Source organism: Oncorhynchus masou, chromosome 24 (genome assembly GCF_036934945.1).
Source record: "Oncorhynchus masou masou isolate Uvic2021 chromosome 24, UVic_Omas_1.1, whole genome shotgun sequence".
Classification (NCBI taxonomy): domain Eukaryota; kingdom Metazoa; phylum Chordata; class Actinopteri; order Salmoniformes; family Salmonidae; genus Oncorhynchus; species Oncorhynchus masou.
Window position 1 is genome coordinate 5,409,251 of NC_088235.1, and position 27,283 is coordinate 5,436,533.

At 41.0% G+C, this 27,283-nt stretch overlaps 1 protein-coding gene across 1 annotated transcript in view; it reads right to left on the minus strand.

Annotated features, from left to right (window-relative positions):
* Nucleotides 1-16,440: 16,440 nt before the first annotated feature.
* The window catches only part of LOC135513370 (transcription elongation regulator 1-like protein), a 44,295-nt gene continuing 33,452 nt past the window's right edge, over nucleotides 16,441-27,283 (minus strand). The window contains exons 6-10 of the mRNA XM_064936296.1: nucleotides 23,774-23,858; nucleotides 23,356-23,494; nucleotides 22,136-22,228; nucleotides 18,441-18,559; nucleotides 16,441-16,597 (exon numbers count right to left, since the gene is read on the minus strand). Of these exons, the coding sequence (XP_064792368.1) occupies nucleotides 16,441-16,597; nucleotides 18,441-18,559; nucleotides 22,136-22,228; nucleotides 23,356-23,494; nucleotides 23,774-23,858 (593 nt within the window). The remainder of the gene's footprint in view (nucleotides 16,598-18,440; nucleotides 18,560-22,135; nucleotides 22,229-23,355; nucleotides 23,495-23,773; nucleotides 23,859-27,283) is intronic.

The following is a 27,283-nucleotide window of genomic DNA, read 5'->3' on the forward strand; positions in this document are numbered from 1 at the left end:
TTGGACAGATCTGATTTTTTTAACCCTTCCAAACAGCCCCTGAGACACCAATTATGGCACTTCCGGTTGGCACAGGAAGCTATAAATAAACTCATATCCTCATTGGGGTATGCCTTTACAGAATCCTGAGTTTTAAGTCTTTACGTTAAGAACTGAGTTATTTACGGAGGGTTTAGTGAGTGTGTGTTATTTCAGAAAATCATAGAAAATCACAGAAATGTCGCAGAGCTCCGCAGCACATTTTAAAAATACTCGTATGAACACCCTGCAACTGGATCTGTAACCGTTGAAAAAAAACCCCACCTATATCTGAACATCACGATCTGGTCACCGTACGATTTCTCGTAAATGACGATAGATAAATGGCCGATTTTTTTTTTATTGACACCGGAGGCTCCTTGACTTTGACGTGAAGTGAAAAAATCTTTTCTCTATTTTCATTTTGGACCTTTAATCCCAGAAATATGGCCATAACTCAAAAACCGTTGAGGCCTAGACGCCATCTTGTTCGGGGCCATCTTCCCATAATGCCAAACCTACGCTCACCAAGTTTCGGCTTCGAAATATTTTCAGTTTTCGAGATATGGCACGTCGTGATTCGGGATGTTTTGTCCAATAGCAATATGATTGCTTATGCCCTCTTGTGGGATATTCCGGCATAGCGCAAAAATGGGCTAAAATTTGTTTATTTTATTAAACGAAAACCGAATGTCCGACAAAGTTCATTTGATGACTTCCCGGTAGGTCTGGCCCTACCGCTCGGCCCGACGCCGTCCCCGAATTTCTAAAATGTTTTCGGACGTCTAGTAAGGGACCGTACAGTTCCAATAGGGACTTTCTCACTAACCATACGGTGATTGTCGAAATGTTCCCTTAAGGTATGGTAGTGAACTTGGAGTCGCCGTTGATCCGCCTCGTCTGCTTCCATGGAAGGCTTTCGTCTCCTGCCATTGTCTCCTCCCATGTCCAGGATGTCTTCTCCTGGCCATGCTGCTTGGTCCGTTTGTGGTGGGATCTTCTGTCACGATCGTTATAAGGAGTGGACCAAGATGCAGCGTGGTATGTTTCCATCATTTATTTTGGAATAGAAAAACTTTAAAGAACAAACTGAACCGTGCCGCTAATATAATGCTCACTGGCCACTATACATAGACAAAATCCCACAAAGCACAATGGGAAAAATGGCTACCTAAATATGATCCCTAATCAGAGACAACGATAAACAGCTGCCCCTGAATGGGAACCATACTAGGCCAACATAGAAATATAATTCACCTAGATAATCCATCCTTAAATCACACATCTAACACATCTAACCAACATAGAGAGAACAAAGCTCTCTATGGTCATGGTGTGACATTACCAGTCAAAAATTTGGACACACCTACTCATTAAAAGGTTTATTTTTATTTTTTTTACATTGTAGAATAATAGTGAAGACATCAAAACTATGAAATAACACATATGGAATCATATAGTAATCAAAAAAGTTAAACAAATTCAAAATATATTGTACATTTGAGATTCTTCATAGACACCCTTTGCTTTGATAACAGCTTTTCACACTCTTGGCATTCTCTTAACAAGCTTCATGAGGTAGTCACCTGGAATGCATTTCAATAAACAGGTGTGCCTTGTTAAAGGTTAATTTGTGCCATTCAGTTGTGTTGTGACAAGGTAAGGGTGGTATACAGAAAGATAGCCCTATTTGGTTAAAGACCAAGTCCACATTATGGCAACAACAGCTCAAATATGCAATGAGAAACATGAAGGTCAGTCAATCCGGAAAATTTCAAGAACTTTTAAAGTTTCTTCAAGTGTAGTTGCAAAAAACATCAAGTGATATTATGAAACTGGCTCTCATGAGGACCGCCACAGGAAAGGAAGACTCAAAGTTACCTCTGCTGCAGAGGATAAGTTCCTTAGAGTTACCAGCCTCAGAAATTGCTGCCCAAATAAAATCTTCAAGTAACAGACACATCTCAACATCAACTGCTCAGAGGAGACTACGTGTATCAGGCCTTCATGGTCGAATTGCTGCAAAGAAACCACTGCTGAAGGACACCGATAAGAAGAATAGACTTGTTTGGGAAAAGAAACACGTGCAATTGACATTAGACCGGTGGACATCTGTCCTTTGGTCTGATGAGTCCAAATGTTTGATTTTTGGTTCCAACCTCCTTGTCTTTATGAGACGCAGAGTAGGTGAACGGATGATCGTGGCATGTGTGGTTCCCACCGTGAAGCATGGAAGAGGAGGTGTGAAGTTGTTGGGATGCATTGCTGGTGACACACTGTGATTCATTCAGAATTCAAGGCACACATAACCAGCATGGCTACCACAACAATTTGCACCGATATGTCATCCCATCTGGTTTTGGACTATCATTTGTGATTCAACAGGACATTAACCCAACACACCTCCGGGCTGTGTAAGGGTTATTTGTCCAAGAAGGATGGATGGAGTGCTGCATCAGATGACCTGGCCTCCACAATTACCCAACCTCAACCCAATTGAGATGGTTTGGGATGAGTCTGACCACAGAGTGAAGGAAAAGCAGCCAACAAGTGCTCAACATATGTGGGAACTTCTTCAAGATTGTTGGAAAGCATCTTTTTTATATTTTTTATTTCACCTTTATTTAACCAGGTAGGCCAGTTGAGAACAAGTTCTCATTTGCGACTGCGACCTGGCCAAGACAAAGCAACGCAGTTTGACACATACAACAACAGAGTTACGGTATAAACAAACATACAATAAATAATACAGTAGAAAAATCGATATACAGCATTTGCAAATGAGTTAGGATAAGAGAGGTAAGGCAATACATAGGCCAGGGTGATGAAGTAATTACAATATAGCAATTAAACACTGGAATAGTAGGATGTGCAGAAGATGAAGCAAGAAAATGCAAGCAGAAGATGCAAGCATTCCAGGTGAAGCTGGTTGAGAGAATGCCAAGAGTGTGCAAAGCTGTCATCAAGGCAAAGGGTGTGTCATGACGTTGGCCTGGGGTATAGGTTTATGACAGTCATAAATACCTCTTCCCCCCCTTTTTCCTCTCTCTAACCTACTGAGGTTACATTTAAAAAGCCCTTGGTTAAGAAAGAGATTCTGGGAACATCAGTAGGTGGGGGGAAATGAACTATATTTTGGTAATCCGAACAATTGAACATATGAGGTGGTACTTACTGAATATGTTGTCAGTTTGGTCGTCATCTGAGGCATTCTCATCAATGATAAGATGACATAAACTCTACAGTGGGAAGTCTACACATTAGAGTTATCGGATTCACATGGAATTGTTGTTCAATTTAAATGTTTGAATATGAAATTATTTGTGATGGGATGAAATGTGATTTTAGCTTCTAAAATGTGAGATGTGGGTTTTCATAAGTTAGGGCTGCTCACTCAGTGGCCCGCCTCTGTGAAGGGTAATTGGCTATAAAACTTTTCAAACACGCCCTCTTCTCCCTTCCTATATAAAGCCTTGATGACAACAGAACTTCCTGTTCCGAAGATGTGGGGACGACGGTCCTATGTCAGAATGGTTCAGATAATAACTACAGAACAAACCAAACATCAGCGTGAGCTTTGGTTGCAAATGGAATGAACTTTGAACTCTTATTCACTACAGAAGTGATACCTCCTAGCCGTTGAGTTAGCAACAGCAGCTGCAAATGCAGGTTTGTAAGGAACAGACAGAGTATCCCATCTATCACACAACGACGTTACTACAACGTATCCAATTGACCAACAGAGACATTCTTCAAAGGACAAAGGACTCGGTTTGGCAACATGGTCTTCCATCTACCACCAACCTACCAACCTTTGTTCCTCAGTCTCCCGCTCTTTCACTCAAACCCAGACCCTTTTCCTTTGTGTAACAAGCTGTCATATCTGTTCCGCCCGCGAGGGACGTTTTCCTTTATGACGTCATTTGTAATCAAGTTATGATTTAATTATGTGTATGTGTAATTCGCGATATGCAACTGTTCAGGGAAGTCAGGAACCAATACACGCAGTCAGTCAGGAAAGCTAAGGCCAGCTTCTTCAGGCAGAAGTTTGCATCCTGTAGCTCCAACTCCAAAAAGTTCTGGGACACTGTGAAGTCCATGGAGAACAAGAGCACCTCCTCCCAGCTGCTCACTGCACTGAGGCTAGGGAACACGGTCACCACCGATAAATCCATGATTATCGAAAACTTCAACAAGCATTTCTCAACGGCTGGCCATGCCTTCCGCCTGGCTACTCCAACCTCGGCCAAAAGCTCGCCCCCCCCCCGCAGCTCCTCGCCCCCAAGCCTCTCCAGGTTCTCCTTTACCCAAATCCAGATAGCAGATGTTCTGAAAGAGCTGCAAAACCTGGACCCGTACAAATCAGCTGGGCTTGACAATCTGGACCCTCTATTTCTGAAACTATCCGCCGCCAGTGTCGCAACCCCTATTACCAGCCTGTTCAACCTTTCTTTCATATCGTCTGAGATCCCCAAGGATTGGAAAGCTGCCGCAGTCATCCCCCTCTTCAAATGGGGAGACACCCTGGACCCAAACTGTTACAGACCTATATCCATCCTGCCCTGCCTATCTAAGGTCTTCGAAAGCCAAGTCAACAAACAGGTCACTGACCATCTCGAATCCCACCGTACCTTCTCCGCTGTGCAATCTGGTTTCCGAGCCGGTCACGGGTGCACCTCAGCCACACTCAAGGTACTAAACGATATCATAACCGCCATCGATAAAAGACAGTACTGTGCAGCCGTCTTCATCGACCTTGCCAAGGCTTTCGACTCTGTCAATCACCATATTCTTGTCGGCAGACTCAGTAGCCTCGGTTTTTCGGATAACTGCCTTGCCTGGATCACCAATTACTTTGCAGACAGAGTTCAGTGTGTCAAATCGGAGGGCATGCTGTCCGGTCCTCTGGCAGTCTCTATGGGGGTGCCACAGGGTTCAATTCTCGGGCCGACTCTTTTCTCTGTATATATCAATGATGTTGCTCTTGCTGCGGGGCGAATCCCTGATCCACCTCTACGCAGACGACACCATTCTATTTACTTCCGGCCCGTCCTTGGACACTGTGCTATCTAACCTCCAAACGAGCTTCAATGCCATACAACACTCCTTCCGTGGCCTCCAACTGCTCTTAAACGCTAGTAAAACCAAATGCATGCTTTTCAACCGATTGCTCCCTGCACCCGCATGCCCGACTAGCATCACCACCCTGGATGGTTCCGACCTTGAATATGTGGACATCTATAAGTACCTAGGTGTCTGGCTAGACTGTAAACTCTCCTTCCAGACTCATATCAAACATCTCCAATCGAAAATCAAATCAAGAGTCGGCTTTCTATTCCGCAACAAAGCCTCCTTCACTCACGCCGCCAAAGTTATCCTAGTAAAACTGACTATCCTACCGATCCTCGACTTCAGCGATGTCATCTACAAAATTGCTTCCAAAAACTCTACTCAGCAAACTGGATGCAGTTTATCACAGTGCCATCCGTTTTGTCACTAAAGCACCTTATACCACCCACCACTGCGACTTGTATGCTCTAGTCGGCTGGCCCTCGCTACATATTCGTCGCCAGACCCACTGGCTCCAGGTCATCTACAAGTCCATGCTAGGTAAAGCTCCGCCTTATCTCAGTTCACTGGTCACGATGGCAACACCCATCCGTAGCACGCGCTCCAGCAGGTGTATCTCACTGATCATCCCTAAAGCCACACCTCATTTGCCCGCCTTTCGTTCCAGTACTCTGCTGCCTGTGACTGGAACGAATTGCAAAAATCCCTGAGGTTGGAGACTTTTATCTCCCTCACCAACTTCAAACATCTACTATCTGAGCAGCTAACCGATCGCTGCAGCTGTACATGGTCTATTGGTAAATAGCCCACCCATGTTCACCTACCTCATCCCCATACTGTTTTTATTTATTTACTTGTCTGCTCTTTTGCACACCAATATCTCTACATGAACATCTTATAATTTATCACCCTAGTGTTAATCTGCAAAATTGTAATTATTCGCCTACCTCCTCATGCCTTTTGCACACAATGTATATAGACTCCCCTTTTTTTCTACTGTGTTATTGACTTGGTAATTGTTTACTCCATGTGTAACTCTGTGTTGTCTGTTCACACTGCTATGCTTTATCTTGGCCAGGTCGCAGTTGCAAATGAGAACTTGTTCTCAACTAGCCTACCTGGTTAAATAAAATAAAGGTGAAATTCTGTGTGATTAGTTAGCTATTTAGTAAATAAATAAACCCAATTTTGCATTGCTGATTCAAATTGTTAGCCAGGGTTCTTGCAGATAACCAAGAATTTACAACTTTCATATGAGACTGAAGTGAGATGAAGAGTAATGTTGACTGCTATTGATGTAAAATATTACTTGGTCTTTAAGAGTTTATTCGGAAGATAACAGCTCAATAAATATTATTTTGTGTTGCCCGACTCTCTAGTTAGTTACATTTACATGATTAGCTCAATCAGGTGATTTTAATTATGGATGAATTATTTTATCGAATAGCATGTCATATCACTTCATCCGGCATAGCCAAATACACGACAGGTGAAGAATCTCAAATATATTTCTATTTGTTTAACATTTTTGGTTATTACATGATTTCATACAGTATGTGTTATTTCACAGTTTGTTGTCTTCACTATTATTCTACAATGACTCTATGGACTTATAATTGTCTCTCTGTATGGACTTATAATGGTCTCTCGATCTCTCTCTCTATGGACCTATAATGGTCTCTCTCTCTCTAAGGACCTATAATGGCCTCTCTCTCTCTATGGACCTATAATGGTCTCTCTCTCTCTGGAAGTATAATGGTCTCTCTCTAATGACTTATAATGGTCTCTCTCTCTAAGGACCTATAATGGTCTCTCTCTCTCTCTATGGACCTATAATGGTCTCTCTCTATCTATATGGACTTATAATGGTCTCTTTCTCTCTCTCTCTATATGGACTTATAATGGTCTCTCTCTCTATGGACCCATAATGGCCTCTCTCTATATGGACTTATAATGGCCTCTCTCTCTATGGACTTATGATGGCCTCTCTCTCTATGGACTTATAATGGCCTCGCTCTCTCTATGGACCTATAATGGCCTCTCTCTCTATGGACTTATAATGGTCTCTCTCTCTCTCTATGGACCTATAATGGCCTCTCTCTCTCTATGGACCTATAATGGTGTCTCTCTATCTCTATGGACCTATAATGGTGTCTCTCTATCTCTATGGACCTATAATGGTGTCTCTCTATCTCTATGGACCTATAATGGTGTCTCTCTCTCTCTATGGACCTATAATGGTGTCTCTCTCTCTCTATGGACCTATAATGGTGTCTCTCTCTCTCTATGGACCTATAATGGTCTCTCTCTCTCTCTATGGACCTATAATGGCCTCTCTCTCTCTATGGACCTATAATGGCCTCTCTCTATGGACTTATAATGGTCTCGCTCTCTCTATGGACCTATAATGGCCTCTCTCTCTCTATGGACCTATAATGGCCTCTCTCTCTCTATGGACCTATAATGGCCTCTCTCTCTCTATGGACCTATAATGGCCTCTCTCTCTCTATGGACCTATAATGGCCTCTCTCTCTCTATGGACCTATAATGGCCTCTCTCTCTCTGTGGACCTATAATGGCCTCTCTCTCTCTATGGACCTATAATGGCCTCTCTCTCTCTATGGACCTATAATGGCCTCTCTCTCTATGGACCTATAATGGTCTCTCTCTCTATGGACCTATAATGGCCTCTCTCTCTCTATGGACCTATAATGGCCTCTCTCTCTCTATGGACCTATAATGGTCTCTCTCTCTCTATGGACCTATAATGGTCTCTCTCTATGGACCTATAATGGTCTCTCTCTCTAAGGACCTATAATGGCCTCTCTCTCTATGGACCTATAATGGCCTCTCTCTCTATGGACCTATAATGGCCTCTCTCTCTATGGACCTATAATGGCCTCTCTCTATGGACCTATAATGGCCTCTCTCTATGGACCTATAATGGCCTCTCTCTATGGACCTATAATGGCCTCTCTCTCTATGGACCTATAATGGCCTCTCTCTCTATGGACCTATAATGGCCTCTCTCTCTATGGACCTATAATGGCCTCTCTTTCTGAAAGGACTTATAATGGTCTCAATTCAATTCAAGGGGCTTTATTGGCATGGGAAACATGTGTTAACATTGCCAAAGCAAGTAAGGTAGATAATATATAAAGTGAAATAAACAATAAAAATTAACAGTAGACATCACACATACAGAAGTTTCAAAACAAAAAGGACTTATAATGGCCACTCTCTCTCTCTCTCATTTAATGGTCAGTAAATTGTGTTGTTAATGCAGGTCACAGACTACTGTCATACATTACATTCTAACTACTGTATACAGCAATAACATATGCTTAATACCTCTGACAATGTATCATTATTGTAAGTGGCAAAATGAGGGTAACAATCTGAATTGAAGTTATTGGTTGTGTCCCAAATACCAATCTATTCCCTATATAGTGTACTACTTTTGACCAGAGCCCTATGGGGCACGACAAAGGGAATCGGGTGGCATTTGGGATGCGATCATTTTATCTTCCCCCAGTAAGTGATATACTTCCCCCAGTGAGTGATATATTTCCCCCAGTGAGTGATATACTTCCCCCAGTGAGTGATATATTTCCCCCAGTGAGTGATATACTTCCCCCAGTGAGTGATATATTTCCCCCAGTGAGTGATATACTTCCCCCAGTGAGTGATATATTGATTGATATCTTCCACCAGATATATTTCCCTCCTTCTCTTCACCCCATTTCTATATTTATTAGTTCCTATGAAGTCGTATTTTGGGGCTTTGAAGTAGAGCCTATGCTCCAGCTCCCCTGTTTAAATCTCATCAACACCTTCTCCCCTCCCCCTCTCTCTCTCCCTCTCTCTCTCATTGATCAGGTTAAAGAATATGTTCCAAGCACCGACCATGCATCCCAGCCAGACTCATATCCCTAGTGGTAGCATGTCATTGTCAGTCCCTTTATGGGTTGCCTCATCCTTAATGCATGTCCTGAATATTGTGTTCAGACAGACTGACACAATAAATGCATGTATTCTATAGATAGAATAATGGTAAACATTGAATCAAATATTTCTCAGATACCGGAGCTTGTGAATTCAAACAGACTTCTTTATTACAGAAAGTAACCAAGCCGAGCAACTCCATGGAAGAACTGCCCTTCTTGTTCAGGACATCAGTATGTATACATTTCCACCAGACATGTTCCCTCCTTCCTATGTAGATGATAGACCCCCCCTTGGCCGTGCGCCACCATTATCTTCCTGACTTAATTGTGGCTTGTGTACGGCCACATCTGGCTTAGATTAGATTGGTGTTGCAACGACAGGTCCTTTTAAAAGGTAACAGTGTCAGTGAAACTGTATTTGACACTGTGACGGTTAAACATGTCTGCCGAACAGTGGGGGTGATCTGTACGGATCAACTACGGTCCATTACACCCCTACTGCACACACACTCGCCGTTACCATGACAACTAGCGTAGGAGTGTCAGTAAATGACTACAGTCATATCTGATTTGTTCACTTGTAACTTGCTGTTTGGACAGTCAGTATTCCAAAACCGATTTGAAAAACAAAATTGTGAACAGGACTTTATTTACCCTAGTAGCTATACATCAAAAGAGTTGCAGGACTGACCTTTTAAATGTAGGTGTTTATTGTAGTGGCCTGTGGGCCATTCAGTTCGAAGTTTGGCTCCATAATTAAAGGATGCCACTAGATGGGCGAGCGGCAAATTCAAAATTAGCTATATCGTTAACATTTTCTAAAATAAAAATGAGCATTTTGGTCTTCAATTTAAGGTTTGGGTTAGGCATAAGGTTAGCATTGTGGTTAAGGTAAGATTTAGGATTAGGTTTAAAATGAGATTTTAAGAAGAAAAATGGTCAAAATGGGCAGGGTTAATGACGTTGCCACTTCCCCAGATAGTGGCGACTCATAACAACATCTTGGGTTTTCTGCATATATTGCATTTCTTATCATTTTTTGTCAACCTATGCTTGAGAGGTCTTAGCATAAATGCAAACAGTGTTTAGGTTCACAACTGAATTGCTTCCTGTTTCCATGTTTTTGGCAATATCAACACGTGTTGTGTTAGACCTTATTTTGGTGTCCTGTAAGCCAATCAGTTTCAAGTTGATGGGTCAAAGAGACGTTGAGCAGTTTAGTTACGGTTTGGGGACATGTCAAATGGTTTTTTCAAAGTGATAATTTCTTAGGTAATCTTTTGATTACATTCTTTTCACAAACTCCGTAACGACAGAAGTTGTGAACTTTGTGTTAAAAATGTGGGTGAATTAGTCAGAAACATTATTGGGCACAGACAACAGAAAAGGGTAAGAAGGTAGAGACAACAATACATCACGCAAAGCAGCCACATGTAACGTCTTTCTTTACCTGAAGGAGAGGTGGAGCAAAACGCAGCGTGGTGGTTATTCATGTTTCATTTAAAAAGACACTATACATGAATAAAATAACAAAACAAGAAATGTGAAAGAACCAAAACAGCCCTATCTGGTACAGAGACAGGAACAATCACCCACAAACACACAGTGAAACCCAGGCTACCTAAGTATGATTCTCAGTCAGAGACAACTAATGACACCTGCCTCTGATTGAGAACCATACTAGGCCGAAACATAGAAATACCCAAATCATAGAAAAACAAACATAGACTGCCCGCCCCAACTCACGCCCTGACCATATTAAATAATGACAAAACAAAGGAAATAAAGGTCAGAACGTGACACCACAACTGTCAGTAAGTGTCCATGATTGAGTTTTTGAATGAAGAGAGTTAGAGAACTGTCCAGTTTGAATGTTTGTTGCAGCTCGTTCCAGTCGCTTGCTGCAGTTTTTTACCTTGTTTTGTGCTGCTACCATGGTGTGCTGCTGCCATGTTGTGTTGCTACGATGTTGTTGTCATGTTGTGTTGCTACGATGTTGTCATGTTGTGTCGCTACCATGCTGTGTTGTCATGTGTTGCTGCCATGCTATTGAAAAGCTGTGGTTTGAATTGAAGAGGGCAGTCCATAAGAGCAGATGAAGGATATCAAGGATGTGTAAAGATTCTGTATGGAGGACTGGTCTAACACCCGCCCCCCTATGTACTGCTCATCTATATCAAGGATGTGTAAAGATAATATATAATAATAATAATATATCCCATTTAGCAGACGCTTTTGTCCAAAGCGACTTACAAGTCGGCTGGGGCCACTACTTTTACATATGGGTGGCCCCAGCGGGATGTGTAAAGATCGAACCCACGACGCTTGGCGTTGCAAGCGCCATGCTCTACCGATTCTGTATGGAGGACTGGTCTAACACCCCCCCCCCCCAATGTACTGCTCATCTATATCAAGGATGTGTAAAGATTCTGTATGGAGGACTGGTCTAACACCCCCCCCCTAATGTACTGCTCATCTATATCAAGGATGTGGAAAGATTCTGTATGGAGGACTGGTCTAAGATCTCATCCCAATGTGTTTGTTCTCCAATCTCATAAAACATTTTAGAAAAAGTCTCTGTGTCATTATCCTTACTGAACTATTAAAAACGGCTGGCAATAATTTGGACCCAACTTTTTAATTATTTTTATTTTATAATTATTATTAATTATTACCACTCTGAGCATTCGTATTAGTATAAAGTATAGAGTTGAGGTCGGAGGTTTGCATGCACCTTGGCCAAATGCATTTGAACTCAGTTTTTCACAGTTCCTGACGTTAGGCCGACTGCAGATTTCCTGTCTTGGGTCGGATGGAATCACGGCTTTGTTTTGGGAATGTGGAATGTCAGAATAATAGGGGAGAGAATGACTTGATCGGCTTTTGTTGCTTTCATCGCATTCCCAGTGGGTCAGAGGTTTACATGCGCTCAGTTGGTATTTGGTAACATTGCCTTTGATTTGTTTGGCTTGGGTCAAGCGTTTTGGGTGTCCTTCCACAGGCTTCCCACGGTGGGTTGGGTGAGTTGTGGGCCATTCCTCCTGGCAGAGCTGGTGTAGCTGAGTCAGGTTTGTGGCCTGCTTCCTCGCACACACTTTTTCAGTTCTGCCCACAAATTATATAGATAGATGTACTCTAGATGGGGCGGCAGGGTAGCCTAGTGGTTAGAGCGTTGGACTAGTAACCGGTAGGTTGCAAGCTCAAACCCCGAGCTGACAAGGTACAGATCTGTCGTTCTGCCCCTGAACAGGCAGTTAACCCCTGTTCCTAGGCCGTCATTGAAAATAAGAATTTGTTCTTAAACTGACTTGCCTGGTTAAATAAAGGTAAAATAAATAAAAGTATAGACATATGTAAACAATAGATAGATGTAAACAATAGATAGATGTAAACTATAGATAGATGTAAACTATAGATAGATGTAAACTATAGATAGATGTAAACTATAGATAGATGTAAACTATAGATAGATGTAAACTACTCTATAGATAGATGTAAACTACTCTATAGATAGATGTAAACTATAGATAGATGTAAACTACTCTATAGATAGATGTAAACTATAGATAGATGTACTCTATAGATATATGTAAACTACTCTATAGATAGATGTAAACTATAGATAGATGTAAACTACTCTATAGATATATGTAAACTATAGATAGATGTAAACTATAGATAGATGTAAACTATAGATAGATGTAAACTATAGATAGATGTAAACTACTCTATAGATAGATGTAAACTACTCTATAGATATATGTAAACTATAGATAGATGTAAACTATAGATAGATGTAAACTATAGATAGATGTAAACTACTCTATAGATAGATGTAAACTATAGATAGATGTAAACTATAGATAGATGTACTCTATAGATATATGTAAACTACTCTATAGATAGATGTACTCTATAGATAGATGTAAACTATAGATAGATGTACTCTATAGATATATGTAAACTACTCTATAGATAGATGTAAACTATAGATAGATGTAAACTACTCTATAGATATATGTAAACTATAGATAGATGTAAACTACTCTATAGATAGATGTAAACTATAGATAGATGTAAACTACTCTATAGATAGATGTAAACTACTCTATAGATAGATGTAAACTATAGATAGATGTAAACTATATTTAGATGTAAACTATAGATAAATGTACTCTATAGATAGATGTAAACTACTCTATAGATAGATGTAAACTACTCTATAGATAGATGTACTCTATAGATAGATGTAAACTATAGATAGATGTACTCTATAGATATATGTAAACTACTCTATAGATAGATGTACTCTATAGATAGATGTAAACTATAGATAGATGTACTCTATAGATATATGTAAACTACTCTATAGATAGATGTAAACTATAGATAGATGTAAACTACTCTATAGATATATGTAAACTATAGATAGATGTAAACTACTCTATAGATAGATGTAAACTATAGATAGATGTAAACTACTCTATAGATAGATGTAAACTACTCTATAGATAGATGTAAACTATAGATAGATGTAAACTATATTTAGATGTAAACTATAGATAAATGTACTCTATAGATAGATGTAAACTACTCTATAGATAGATGTAAACTACTCTATAGATAGATGTACTCTATAGATAGATGTAAACTATAGATAGATGTACTCTATAGATAGATGTAAACTACTCTATAGATATATGTAAACTATAAATAGATGTAAACTATAGATAGATGTACTCTATAGATATATGTAAACTATAGATAGATGTAAACTATAGATAGATGTATTCTATTGATAGATGTACTCTATAGATAGATGTAAACTACTCTATAGAGAGATGTACTCTCAAACACACTACTTTGGACCATAAAACATGCATTTTAACGGCAAGCATAGACGTGATAAATCTTGATCGGACAGTGATTTCGATCATCTCGATGGGATAATGACAACCACATGTTAGCACCAGGTATAAACAGAGTTAGAGATACACTTCTAGGGTCCATCCTTAGATTATATGTGATATGTATTGTCAATCTTCAAACTCCATTCTACTACTTCTACATCCATGCATATTGTGGTTATGAAGATGCTATGGGAGGACCCCAAAAGATCTTGTTCTCCATCTAACTATGAAAGCTATTGTATCATTCAGAAGAACCCACCTGACCGAAAAGGTCCATTTTTGAAGGTTTTAATTAATCAAACTCACAATCCCACAAACATTGCATGTTTAAATTAAAATAAATAAATGAGAAAAAACAACATATAACACACATTTTAAGACACTGTTTTGTACAGTAAACTATATTATCTGTAAAATCCCAATGTTCAGAACCAGATGAACAGTCCTTTAGAATCTTCACACAACGTCTTCGACCTGTTACAGAGAATGCACTACGTATGACTTTCACATTAACGACGGTTTAAATGACAAATAAGCAACTTTAACTTATCCTTTTACATCATAAGAAGAACCCACATCATAATAAACACAACATAACTTTTTTTGGGGGGGGGGGTGGGGGCATTTACAAAATCCATCAATACACAATTACCATCCATTGATTCTCACAGATGCTGTGGAGAACCTTGTTTGAAATAGTTAGAAAATACCAATTGCTTAGCAGGATTGTTTTCTGTATATGTACCTCCTCACATGATGTCTTTTATAATTGTGCAGTGGGCTGTGTGATTGTGTACACACATTGATATCTACATACAGGTCATGTGAAAACACAAAATAAATACAGAAATGGTGCTCAATTCATGTTTGTCACTGTGACTCAAAACATGTGAAATGTTGAATTTCAATATATACAGTAGCTTCAATATGAAACAGTATTCTATTTCTGAGAGTTAGCTGGATTACCTGCTTAGCATGTGGAGCCAAGCCATCTCTGACCCAGCTGAATATAAATCTGGAGGCAAATGACTGACTGCTTTCTCCCCTTTTAGACTGATTCCACAGGGATCCGGTTCCTTTGTTTCTTTATGTTCCCCATGAAACTGCCGTCTCATTTATCAGACAGCTCTATCTATCCATTCACGGTATTCTGTATTCTGAGAGGCCTATTTCACAGCCTGACGCCTCCTCATCTCATCTTCCTCAGCCTCATACCTCCTCTTCTCATCCTCCTCATCTCATCTTCCTCAGCCTCATACCTCCTCTTCTCATCCTCCTCATCTCATCTTCCTCATCCTCATACCTCCTCATCTCATCTTCCTCAGCCTCATCTCCTCCTCTTCTCATCCTCCTCATCTCATCTTCCTCATCCTCATACCTCCTCATCTCACCTTCCTCAGCCTCATACCTCCTCTTCTCATCTTCCTCAGCCTCATACCTCCTCATCTCATCTTCCTCAGCCTCATACATCCTCTTCTCATCCTCCTCATCTCATCTTCCTCAGCCTCATCCTCCTCATCTCACCTTCCTCAGCCTCATACCTCCTCATCTCATCTTCCTCAGCCTCATACCTCCTCATCTCATCACCTCCTCATCTCATCTTCCTCAGCCTCATACCTCCTCATCCCATCTTCCTCAGCCTCATACCTCCTCATCTCATCTTCCTCAGCCTCATACCTCCTCATCTCATCTTCCTCAGCCTCATACCTCCTCATCTCATCTTCCTCAGCCTCATACCTCCTCATCTCATCTTCCTCAGCCTCATACCTCCTCATCTCATCTTCCTCAGCCTCATACCTCCTCATCTCATCTTCCTCAGCCTCATACCTCCTCATCCACAACTTCCTCAGCCTCATCCCTCCTCATCTCATCTTCCTCAGCCTCATACCTCCTCATCTCATCTTCCTCAGCCTCATACCTCCTCATCTCATCTTCCTCAGCCTCATACCTCCTCATCTCATCTTCCTCAGCCTCATACCTCCTCATCTCATCTTCCTCAGCCTCATACCTCCTCATCTCATCTTCCTCAGCCTCATACCTCCTCTTCTCATCCTCCTCATCTCATCTTCCTCAGCCTCATACCTCCTCATCTCATCCTCCTCAGTCACATACCTCCTCATCTCATCTTCCTCAGTCTCATACCTCCTCTTCTCATCTTCCTCAGCCTCATGCCTCCTCATCTCATCTTCCTCAGCCTCATACTGTACCTCCTCATCTCATCTTCCTCAGCCTCATACCTCCTCATCTCATCCTCCTCATCTCATCTTCCTCAGCCTCATACCTCCTCATCTCATCTTCCTCAGCCTCATACCTCCTCATCTCATCTTCCTCAGCCTCATACCTCCTCATCACAACTTCCTCAGCCTCATGCCTCCTCATCTCATCTTCCTCAGCCTCATGCCTCCTCATCTCATCTTCCTCAGCCTCATACCTCCTCATCTCATCTTCCTCAGCCTCATGCCTCCTCATCTCCTCTTCCTCAGCCTCATACCTCCTCATCTCATCTTCCTCAGCCTCATGCGGTTCTCTTTATCTCTCTTCTTTAACCCATTAATGAATTGGTTGAAGAAGTGCTCTTGGTCTTTCTTCTTCAGCACTTGCTTGAAGCGCTGGTCACGGCCGTACTTAACAGAAAAGTCTTTGAAAGTTGACCTGGAAATAGAGAAAAGAAGAGATCATCCTAGAGAAAGGTTTGGGAGGGAGGGGGAGGGAGGGGGAGGGGGAGGGAGGGAGGGAGGGAGGGAGGGAGGGAGGGAGGGAGGGAGGGAGGGAGGGAGGGATGTCTTCACAGGTTTAAATGTAGTAAAGACTAGAGCTACTCGGTTTTATAATTTTTGAAATTGTTAGACAATTGTGGTTTTGACACACGCAAACATGCATAACTGTAGTTAATATTTTAGAGAAGCTCTGAAATTGTTTGTTTTTTTAAATATATAATCAGTTATTAACAACAGTTATGAAAAGGAATAAGCAAGAGTTATGAAAAGTTAAATGAAGCCATAGAATACAGAGAACTCTGTCCGCGGGGTTACAGCAGTCATCACATAAAGAGAGAGGTAGTCAGGTGTAGAAGAAGTAAGGTCATGAAGATAGAACACTCTTTGTCATCATCACTGTGGTTGATTAAAGGGGAAAGCTAAATGACAAGCTACAACACGCTGACAACAAGCAATCTTGTTTTTTCTTTGATTAACAAATCCTCTGATCCAGCAGCTTATTTCAGTTTTAAATGATATAGTCTTGAGGAAGAATTAAAATCGCTTTTCCTCGTACCCGAAGTCGACACTTAATATTTTACTCTTCTCAGACTAATTTGATCAATGTTGTGAATTTAGCGTTGTTATTTGTTTTCTTTAGCTTGATGTAAAAACCATTCGTAATGCATTGCTCATCTATACACGTTCGATTTAACTAGTGTTGGGATATGAAGATGTTACAAGTTAATATTGGATTATAAACAGGACCAGTCAAAGGTTTGGACACACCTACTCATTCAAGGGATTTCCTTTATTTTGTTTTACTATTTTCTACATTGTAGAATAATAGTGAAGACATCAAAACTATGAAATAACACATATGGAATCATGTAGTAACCAAAAAAGTGTTAAACAAATCAAAATATATTTGAGATTTGAGATTCTTCAACATAGTCACCCTTTGCCTTGATAACAGCTTTGCACACTCTTGGCAATGGACATTAGACCGGTGGAAATCTGTTCACCTTGTCTTTGTGAGACGCTGAGTAGGTGAACGGATGATCGCCGCATGTGTGGATCCCACCATAAAGCATGGAAGAGGAGGTGTGATGGTGTGGGGGTGCTTTGCTGGTGACACTCTCAGTGATTTATTTAGAATTCAAGGCACACTTAACCAGCATGGCTACCACAACATTCTGCAGCGATACGCCATCCCATCTGGTTTGAGCTTAGTGGGACAATCATTTGTTTTCCAGGACAATGACCCAACACACCTCCAGTCTATGTAAGGGCTATTTGACCAAGGAGAGTGATGGAATGCTGCATCAGGTGACCTGGCCTTCACAATCCCCCAACCAAAACCCAATTGAGATGGTTTTGGGATGAGTTGGGCCGCAGAGTGAATGAAAAGCAGTCAACAAGTGCTCAGCATATGTGGAAACTCCTTCAAGAAGGTTGGAAAAGAATTCCAGGTGAAGCTGGTTGAGAGAATTCCAAGAGTGTGCAAAGCTGTCATCAAGTCAACGGGTGTCTCCTTTGAAGAATTTAAAATATAAAATATATTTTCATTTGGTTACTACAGTGTACATGATTCCATATGTGCTATTTCATAGTTGTGACGTCTTCACTATTATTCCACAATGTAGAAAATAGTGCAAATAAAGAAAAACCAACGAGTAGGTTCGTCCAAACTTTTAGTATGAAGCTATTTTGTATGAAGCTATTATGAAGCTTAGTTGAATAGTTAAGTCCCCTACTGTACTTGCAAAATCTATTACACAGTTAGCTTCAGGTTTTACCTGGATGTGATTTTTGACTCTTCTAGAAGTTTTCTATACTGGTCTTTTGCTTGCAGCAGTTTGCTCTGTTTCTCCTTGTGTTCTTCCTTCATCCTCACTTTGACAAACTGCTCAAACACCTGGAGATGAGGAACACAGTCATGATTGGCACGAGAAAAAGGACTTTGAAGATGATTTTCAAGACAAAGACGACGGCTGTTTCCTCTTTACTGTCGACTTAACTTCTCTCACGTTCCCTGACAGGATCAACCAAATCCTATTGGTCGCATACACATCTTTTCAGATGTTATTGCGGGTGCAGCGAAATGCCTGCATTTCTAGCTCCAACATTGCAGTAATATCTAATAATTCACAACAATACACAGACATATAAAAGTAAAATAATGGAATTAAGAAATATATAAATATTAGTACAAGCAATGTCAGAGTCCGGAGTGTGTGTGTGTGTGTGTGTGTATATATATAGACATTAGGGACAGTATGTGGATATAACATGCTGTATATCTGAAGTATACTTGGAAAGGATACTATATGTACAGCAATAGTTGAATAGGATGGACTTGACTAGAATACAGTATATACATATGAAATGGGTTCAACAGTATGTAAACATTATTAAAGTGACCAGTGTTCCATGTCTATGTATATAAGGCAATGCGTCAGGTAGCCTAGTGGTTAGAGCGTTGACCTAGTAACCAAGAGGTTGCAAGATCAAATCCCCAAGTTGACAAGCTAAAAATCTGTCATTCTGCCCATGAACAACCCCACTGTTCCGAGGCTGTCATAGTAAATAAGAATGTGTTCTTATAAACTGACTTGCCTAGTTAATTAAAGGTAAAATGCAACATGACAAAAAACCTCAACAATTCATCCCAAAGCTTGCTATATATTATGCACATTGATAGCTTGTTAGATATTATGCACATTGATAGTTTGTTAGATATTATGCACATTGATAGTTTGTTAGATATTATGCACATTGATAGCTTGCTATATATTATGCACATTGATAGCTTGATAGATATTATGCACATTGATAGCTTGTTAGATATTATGCACATTGATAGCTTGTTAGATATTATGCACATTGATGGCTTGCTATATATTATCCACATTGATAGCTTGCTATATATTATGCACAGTGATAGCTTGCTATATATTATGCACATTGATAGCTTGCTATATATTATGCACATTGATGGCTTGCTATATATTATGCACATTGATGGCTTGCTATATATTATGCACATTGATGGCTTGCTATATATCATGCACATTGATAGGTTGCTATATATTATGCACATTGATAGCTTGCTATATATTATGCACATTGATAGCTTGCTATATATTATGCACATTGATAGCTTGCTATATATTATGCACATTGATAGCTTGTTAGATATTATGCACATTGATGGCTTGCTATATATTATTCACATTGATAGTTTGCTAGATATTATGCACATTGATAGCTTGCTATGTAATATGCACAGTGATAGCTTGCTATATATTATGCACATTGATAGCTTGATAGATATTATGCACATTGATGGCTTGTTAGATATTATGCACATTGATAGCTTGTTAGATATTATGCACATTGATGGCTTGCTATATATTATTCACATTGATAGTTTGCTAGATATTATGCACATTGATAGCTTGCTATATATCATGCACAGTGATAGCTTGCTATATATTATGCACATTGATAGCTTGCTATATATTATGCACATTGATGGCTTGCTATATATTATGCACATTGATGGCTTGCTATATATCATGCACATTGATAGGTTGCTATATATTATGCACATTGGTAGCTTGCTATATATTATGCACATTGGTAGCTTGCTATATATTATGCACATTGATAGCTTGCTATATATTATGCACATTGATAGCTTGCTATAAATTATGCACATTGATAGGTTGCTATATATTATGCACATTGATAGCTTGCTATATATTATGCACATTGATAGCTTGCTATATATTATGCACATTGATAGCTTGCTATATATTATGCACATTGATAGCGTGTTAGATATTATGCACATTGATAGCTTGCTATGTATTATGCACATTGATAGCTTGATAGATATTATGCACATTGATAGCTTGTTAGATATTATGCACATTGATGGCTTGCTATATATTATTCATATTGATAGTTTGCTAGATATTATGCACATTGATAGCTTGCTATATATTATGCACATTGATAGCTTGATAGATATTATGCACATTGATAGCTTGTTAGATATTATGCACATTGATAGCTTGTTAGATATTATGCACATTGATGGCTTGCTATATATTATTCACATTGATAGTTTGCTAGATATTATGCACATTGATAGCTTGCTATGTAATATGCACATTGATGGCTTGCTATGTAATATGCACAGTGATAGCTTGCTATATATTATGCACATTGATGGCTTGCTATATATTATGCACATTGATGGCTTGCTATATATCATGCACATTGATAGCTTGCTATATATTATGCACATTGGTAGCTTGCTATATATTATGCACATTGATAGCTTGCTATATATTATGCACATTGATAGCTTGCTATATATTATGCACATTGATAGCTTGCTATATATTATGCACATTGATAGCTTGCTATATATTATGCACATTGATAGCTTGCTATAAATTATGCACATTGATAGGTTGCTATATATTATGCACATTGATAGCTTGCTATATATTATGCACATTGATAGCTTGCTATATATTATGCACATTGATGGTTTGCTATATATTATGCACATTGATAGCTGGCTATATATTATGCACATTGATAGCTTTCTATATATTATGCACATTGATGGCTTGCTATATATTATGCACATTGATGGCTTGCTATATATCATGCACATTGATAGCTTGCTATATATTATGCACATTGATAGCTTGCTAGCTAGCAAATGTCCTCGCCATTGTGATTTTTCACAGTAGCAGACAAACAGGAGGCAGCAGCAATCTAAAACGATCAGACCCAAACATGGGAGGAAGAGAAGTGATTGGCTGAAATTATGAAGCAAAGCAGTAGACAGAGAAGCACAGCTTCCCTCTATCCAATCAGAAGGCAGGATCAACATACATTCCACCCTCCTTCTCTTTACAGACAAGCAAACTAGCCAATTGACTTATTTAGACCACATAGCACCTTGCACTTGATTGAAGGATGCGCACTACCATCCCACGTTTTTTGGGGGAGGGGGTCATGGATAATTACAAAAATACTCGGATCATAATCGTATCAGGACACTTGCCCGTTAGCTGTTCGTATTGTCTTACTTCGAGGCACACCCCTAATGTCCATGCTGTCTTGTACTTTCAACCTCATTCACAATCTGTCAATCATGACCAATTTATCAATCATTAGTAATTATTTAATCACAGCAAATTATTAACTAATGGTGAAAAAAATAAACCAATCATGACCAATTAACCAATTATGACCAACCAATAAATCAATCATGACCAATTAACCAATTATGACCAACCAATAAATCAATCATGACCAATTAACCAATTATGACCAACCAATAAATCAATCATGACCAATTAACCAATTATGACCAACCAATAAATCAATCATGACCAATTAACCAATCATGACCAACCGATAAATCAATCATGACCAATAAAGGAGGACAACCAGCAGAGTTCACCTGTTTCCTCTCCTCTGCGGAGTTTAGCAGAAGATACCGTGGATCAAACACGATCTTGTGCAGTTCTTTCTCCCATGTGGAAAACGCTGAAACCTGAAGAGAAGAGAAAACATGTTTAAGAAAACATTCAGTACATTCAACCTGTTACATGATGTAGATATTTCCATGATTCACCCAACCTGTTACATAATGTAGGTCTTTCCATCATTCATCCAACCTGTTACATGATGTAGGTCTTTCCATCATTCATCCAACCTGTTACATGATGAAGGTCTTTCATCATTCACCCAACCTGTTACATGATGTAGGTCTTTCATCATTCACCCAACCTGTTACATGATGTAGGTCTTTCCATCATTCATCCAACCTGTTACATGATGTAGATATTTCCATGATTCACCCAACCTGTTACATAATGATGTAGGTCTTTCCATCATTCATCCAACCTGTTACATGATGTAGGTATTTCCATCATTCACCCAACCTGTTACATAATGTAGGTCTTTCCATCATTCACCCAACCTGTTACATGATGTAGGTCTTTCCATCATTCACCCAACCTGTTACATGATGTAGGTCTCTCCATCATTCATCCAACCTGCTACATGATGTAGGTCTCTCCATCATTCATCCAACCTGTTACATGATGTAGGTCTTTCCATCATTCACCCAACCTGTTACATAATGTAGGTCTTTCCATCATTCATCCAACCTGTTACATGATGTAGGTCTTTCCATCATTCATCCAACCTGTTACATGATGTAGGTCTTTCCATCATTCATCCAACCTGCTACATGATGTAGGTCTTTCCATCATTCATCCAACCTGTTACATGACATGATGTAGGTCTCTCCATCATTTTGTGTTTTTTGCTGCCTTTCCAGTTGCTGGTCCCTGTGTCTCTTGATGATTAGTTGCAATCCAGGGATTTGAGTCCCCATATTGCCACCTTGAAAAGTATATTTAAATTCCTTCCTCATGGAAAACTGTTAGAATCTAGGTCCGTCTGCATTTAGAGGGATTTAAGTCAGCCCAAATCGTGCATTTTTTTTTGCTTCTCACCAATTGATCTTTTGACCAATCAGATCACTTCTGAAAAACATCTGACGTGATTGGTCAAAAGACCAATCAGTGGAAAATAAATATCAGAATTCGGGCTGCCTGTCTAAACGCAGCCTAAGTGCATTTGATTTTTGTATTCCGTTCAATATGCCTTTACCCCTCTTTCAAGGAGCATGTCCCTGAAGTGTGTGATGCGGAGCCCTAAGGGTAGAACAGTCCGATGGGGGGGGGAGTCACATGTCTCTGCGCCTGCCCTCTCTCTCAGGTCCTCATTACCATCCGCAGGTTCCTCCAGTCTGAGGAGGACAGAAACATACAATCAGTTCTAGGATGCATCTCAAATGAAAACCCTATTCCCTAGATAGTGATCCCCTCTTGACCAGGGCCCAAAAGGCTTTGGTCAAAACTAGGGTACTGTACTGTACAGTGGTATTTGTACAGTACATATTGTTTATTTTTTTATTTTTTTTTACAAAAAAATACTTCAAAATGAGATTGTTATTCTGTAGAGAAGTATCATTGTAATTTTAAACTATGAGTATGGTTAAGATGGGGGGGGGGACTTTGACACTCACTTGTTCCTCTTGGTTTTTGAATAATGTTCATCTTCATCATCAGCATCATCGTCATCAGCAGACGGAGAGTTAGAACCGTCCTCTGCTGAGATAACGGACACACAGACAGAAGCGTAGCACACATCCTTTTTTTCCGAGTGGACTTCCAACAGACGCATATTGTAACAAACATCCTTTTTCAATGGACTCCGTCTTCATATAATTGGTCATTAAAAACCACTGTGAGAGAACCAATCAGACGAGAGGAGCATCTTATCAGCCATGAGTCAATGTTCAGTTCATCGGGGTTGTCCACATATTTACCAAAGTTAATTTGCCAGACATGCTTTGTTGGAACAGTGAGGTTCAGGTATAAGGTCATCGATACATAATCAGCTGGTAACTGCAATAAGGCTAAATCAATAAAGACAACCCGACCTCTGGGAAATCTAGTCCGGGGAGATATCATCGCTGACAAGATCCAATGTAATCCAATATTTACAGAGCCAGCCACACACAGGACTTCCATATGATCTATGCTAGTAGAACACAAAAGAGATGGCGTGCATCCCAAATGGGACCCTAATACCTACATAGTGCACTTCTTTGGACCGGGGACCATAGGGAACAGGGTGCCTTTGGACCAGGGCCCATAGGGAATAGTGTGCTATTGGACCAGGGCCCATAGGGAATATAGCATGTCGTTGGACCAGGGCCCATAGGTAATAGCATGCCATTGGACCAAGGCCCATAGGGAATAGTGTGTCATTGGACCAGGTCCATAGGGAATATCATGTCATTGGACCAGGGCACATAGGAAATAGTGTGTCATTGAACCAGGTCCATAGGGAATATCATGTCATTGGACCAGGGCACATAGGGAATAGTGTGTCATTGGACCAGGGCCCATAGGGAATAGTGTGTCATTGGACCAGGACCCGTAGGGAATAGTGTGTCATTGGACCAGGGCCCATAGGGAATAGGGTGCCATTGGACCAGGGCCCACAGGTAATAGTGTGTCATTGGACCAGGGCCCATAGGGAATAGTGTGTCATTGGACCAGGACCCGTAGGGAATAGTGTGTCATTGGACCAGGGCCCATAGGAAATAGCATACCATTGGACCAGGGCACATAGGGAATAGGGTGCTATTGGACCAGGGCCCACAGGGAATAGGGTGTCATTGGACCAGGGCCCATAGGGAATAGCATGCCATTGGACCAGGGCCCACAGGGAATAGGGTGTCATTGGACCAGGGCCCATAGGGAATAGCATGCCATTGGACCAGGGCACATAGGGAATAGCATGGCATTGGACCAGGGCCCATAGGGAATTGTGTGTCATTGGACCAGGGCCCATAGGGAATAGGGTGGCATTGTACCAGGGCCCATAGGGAATAGGGTGCCATTGGACCAGGACCCATAGGGAATTGTGTGTCATTGGACCAGGGCCCATAGGGAATAGCATGCCATTGGACCAGGGCCCATAGGGAATAGGGTGCCATTGGACCAGGGCCCATAGGGAATAGGGTGCCATTGGACCAGGTCCCATAGGGAATAGGGTGCCATTGGACCAGGACCCATAGGAAATAGCATGCCATTGGACCAGGGCCCATAGGAAATAGCATGCCATTGGGCCAGGCCCATGGGGAATAGTATGCCATTGTACCAGGGCCCATAGGGAATAGGGTGCCATTGGACCAGGACCCATACGGAATTGTGTGTCATTGGACCAGGGCCCAAAGGGAATAGCATGCCATTGGACCAGGGCCCATAGGGAATAGGGTGCCATTGGACCAGGGCCCATAGGGAATAGGGTGCCATTGGACCAGGTCCCATAGGGAATAGGGTGCCATTGGACCAGGACCCATAGGAAATAGCATGCCATTGGACCAGGGCCCATAGGAAATAGCATGCCATTGGGCCAGGCCCATGGGGAATAGTATGCCATTGGACCAGGCCCCATAGGGAATAGGGTGCCATTTAAAATGCAACCATGAATAGGGTGCCATTGGACCAGGACCCATAGGAAATAGCATGCCATTGGACCAGGGCCCATAGGAAATAGCATGCCATTGGGCCAGGCCCATAGGGAATAGTATGCCATTGGACCAGGCCCCATAGGGAATAGGGTGCCATTGGACCAGGACCCATAGGAAATAGCATGCCATTGGACCAGGGCCCATAGGAAATAGCATGCCATTGGGCCAGGCCCATAGGGAATAGTATGCCATTGGACCAGGGCCCATAGGAAATATCATGCCATTGGACCAGGGCCCATAGGGAATAGTGCGCCATTGGACCAGGGCCCATAGGGAATAGTGCGCCATTTAAAATGCAACCATGAGATGGTTTGACATCCTAAAGGTTCCGCGTTCCATTCGTGATCATCTCCTTCAATGAACAGAGACATCCTGATCCTCTGGTCGTCTGGGATCGAAGAAGAGTCAACGGGCCTGACACACTGTATATAGGAACTAGTGTATCAGGACATTTCATTGGCCTCCGTATGATCAGATCATTAAAATAACATGTTTATTAACATCATTAGAAAACCAGCGGACTGATAATGAGCTTCTCGGTTCCATCTAAAGCCATGGCCTGGTAAAAACCCGCTTTAACATGAAGAAGAGTCCTAACGAGGCCCAACTAAACAGCGGACTGATAATGAGCTTCTCGGTTCCATCTAAAGCCATGGCCTGGTAAAAACCGCTTTAACATGAAGAAGAGTCCTAACGAGGCCCAACTAAACAGCGGACTGATAATGAGCTTCTCGGTTCCATCTAAAGCCATGGCCTGGTAAAAACCCGCTTTAACATGAAGAAGAGTCCTAACGAGGCCCAACTAAACAGCGGACTGATAATGAGCTTCTCGGTTCCATCTAAAGCCATGGCCTGGTAAAAACACGCTTTAACATGAAGAAGAGTCCTAACGAGGCCCAACTAAACAGCGGACTGATAATGAGCTTCTCGGTTCGGTTCCACCTAAAGCCATGGCCTGGTAAAAACACGCTTTAACATGAAGAAGAGTCCTAACGAGGCCCAACTAAACAGCGGACTGATAATGAGCTTCTCGGTTCCATCTAAAGCCATGGCCTGGTAAAAACCCGCTTTAACATGAAGAAGAGTCCTAACAAGGCCCAACTAAACAGCGGACTGATAATGAGCTTCTCGGTTCCATCTAAAGCCATGGCCTGGTAAAAACACGCTTTAACATGAAGAAGAGTCCTAACGAGGCCCAACTAAACAGCGGACTGATAATGAGCTTCTCGGTTCCATCTAAAGCCATGGCCTGGTAAAAACACGCTTTAACATGAAGAAGAGTCCTAACGAGGCCCAACTAAACAGCGGACTGATAATGAGCTTCTCGGTTCCACCTAAAGCCATGGCCTGGTGAAAAACCCGCTTTAACATGAAGAAGAGTCCTAACGAGGCCCAACTAAACAGCGGACTGATAATGAGCTTCTCGGTTCCATCTAAAGCCATGGCCTGGTAAAAACAGCTTTAACATGAAGAAGAGTCTACGCTTTAACA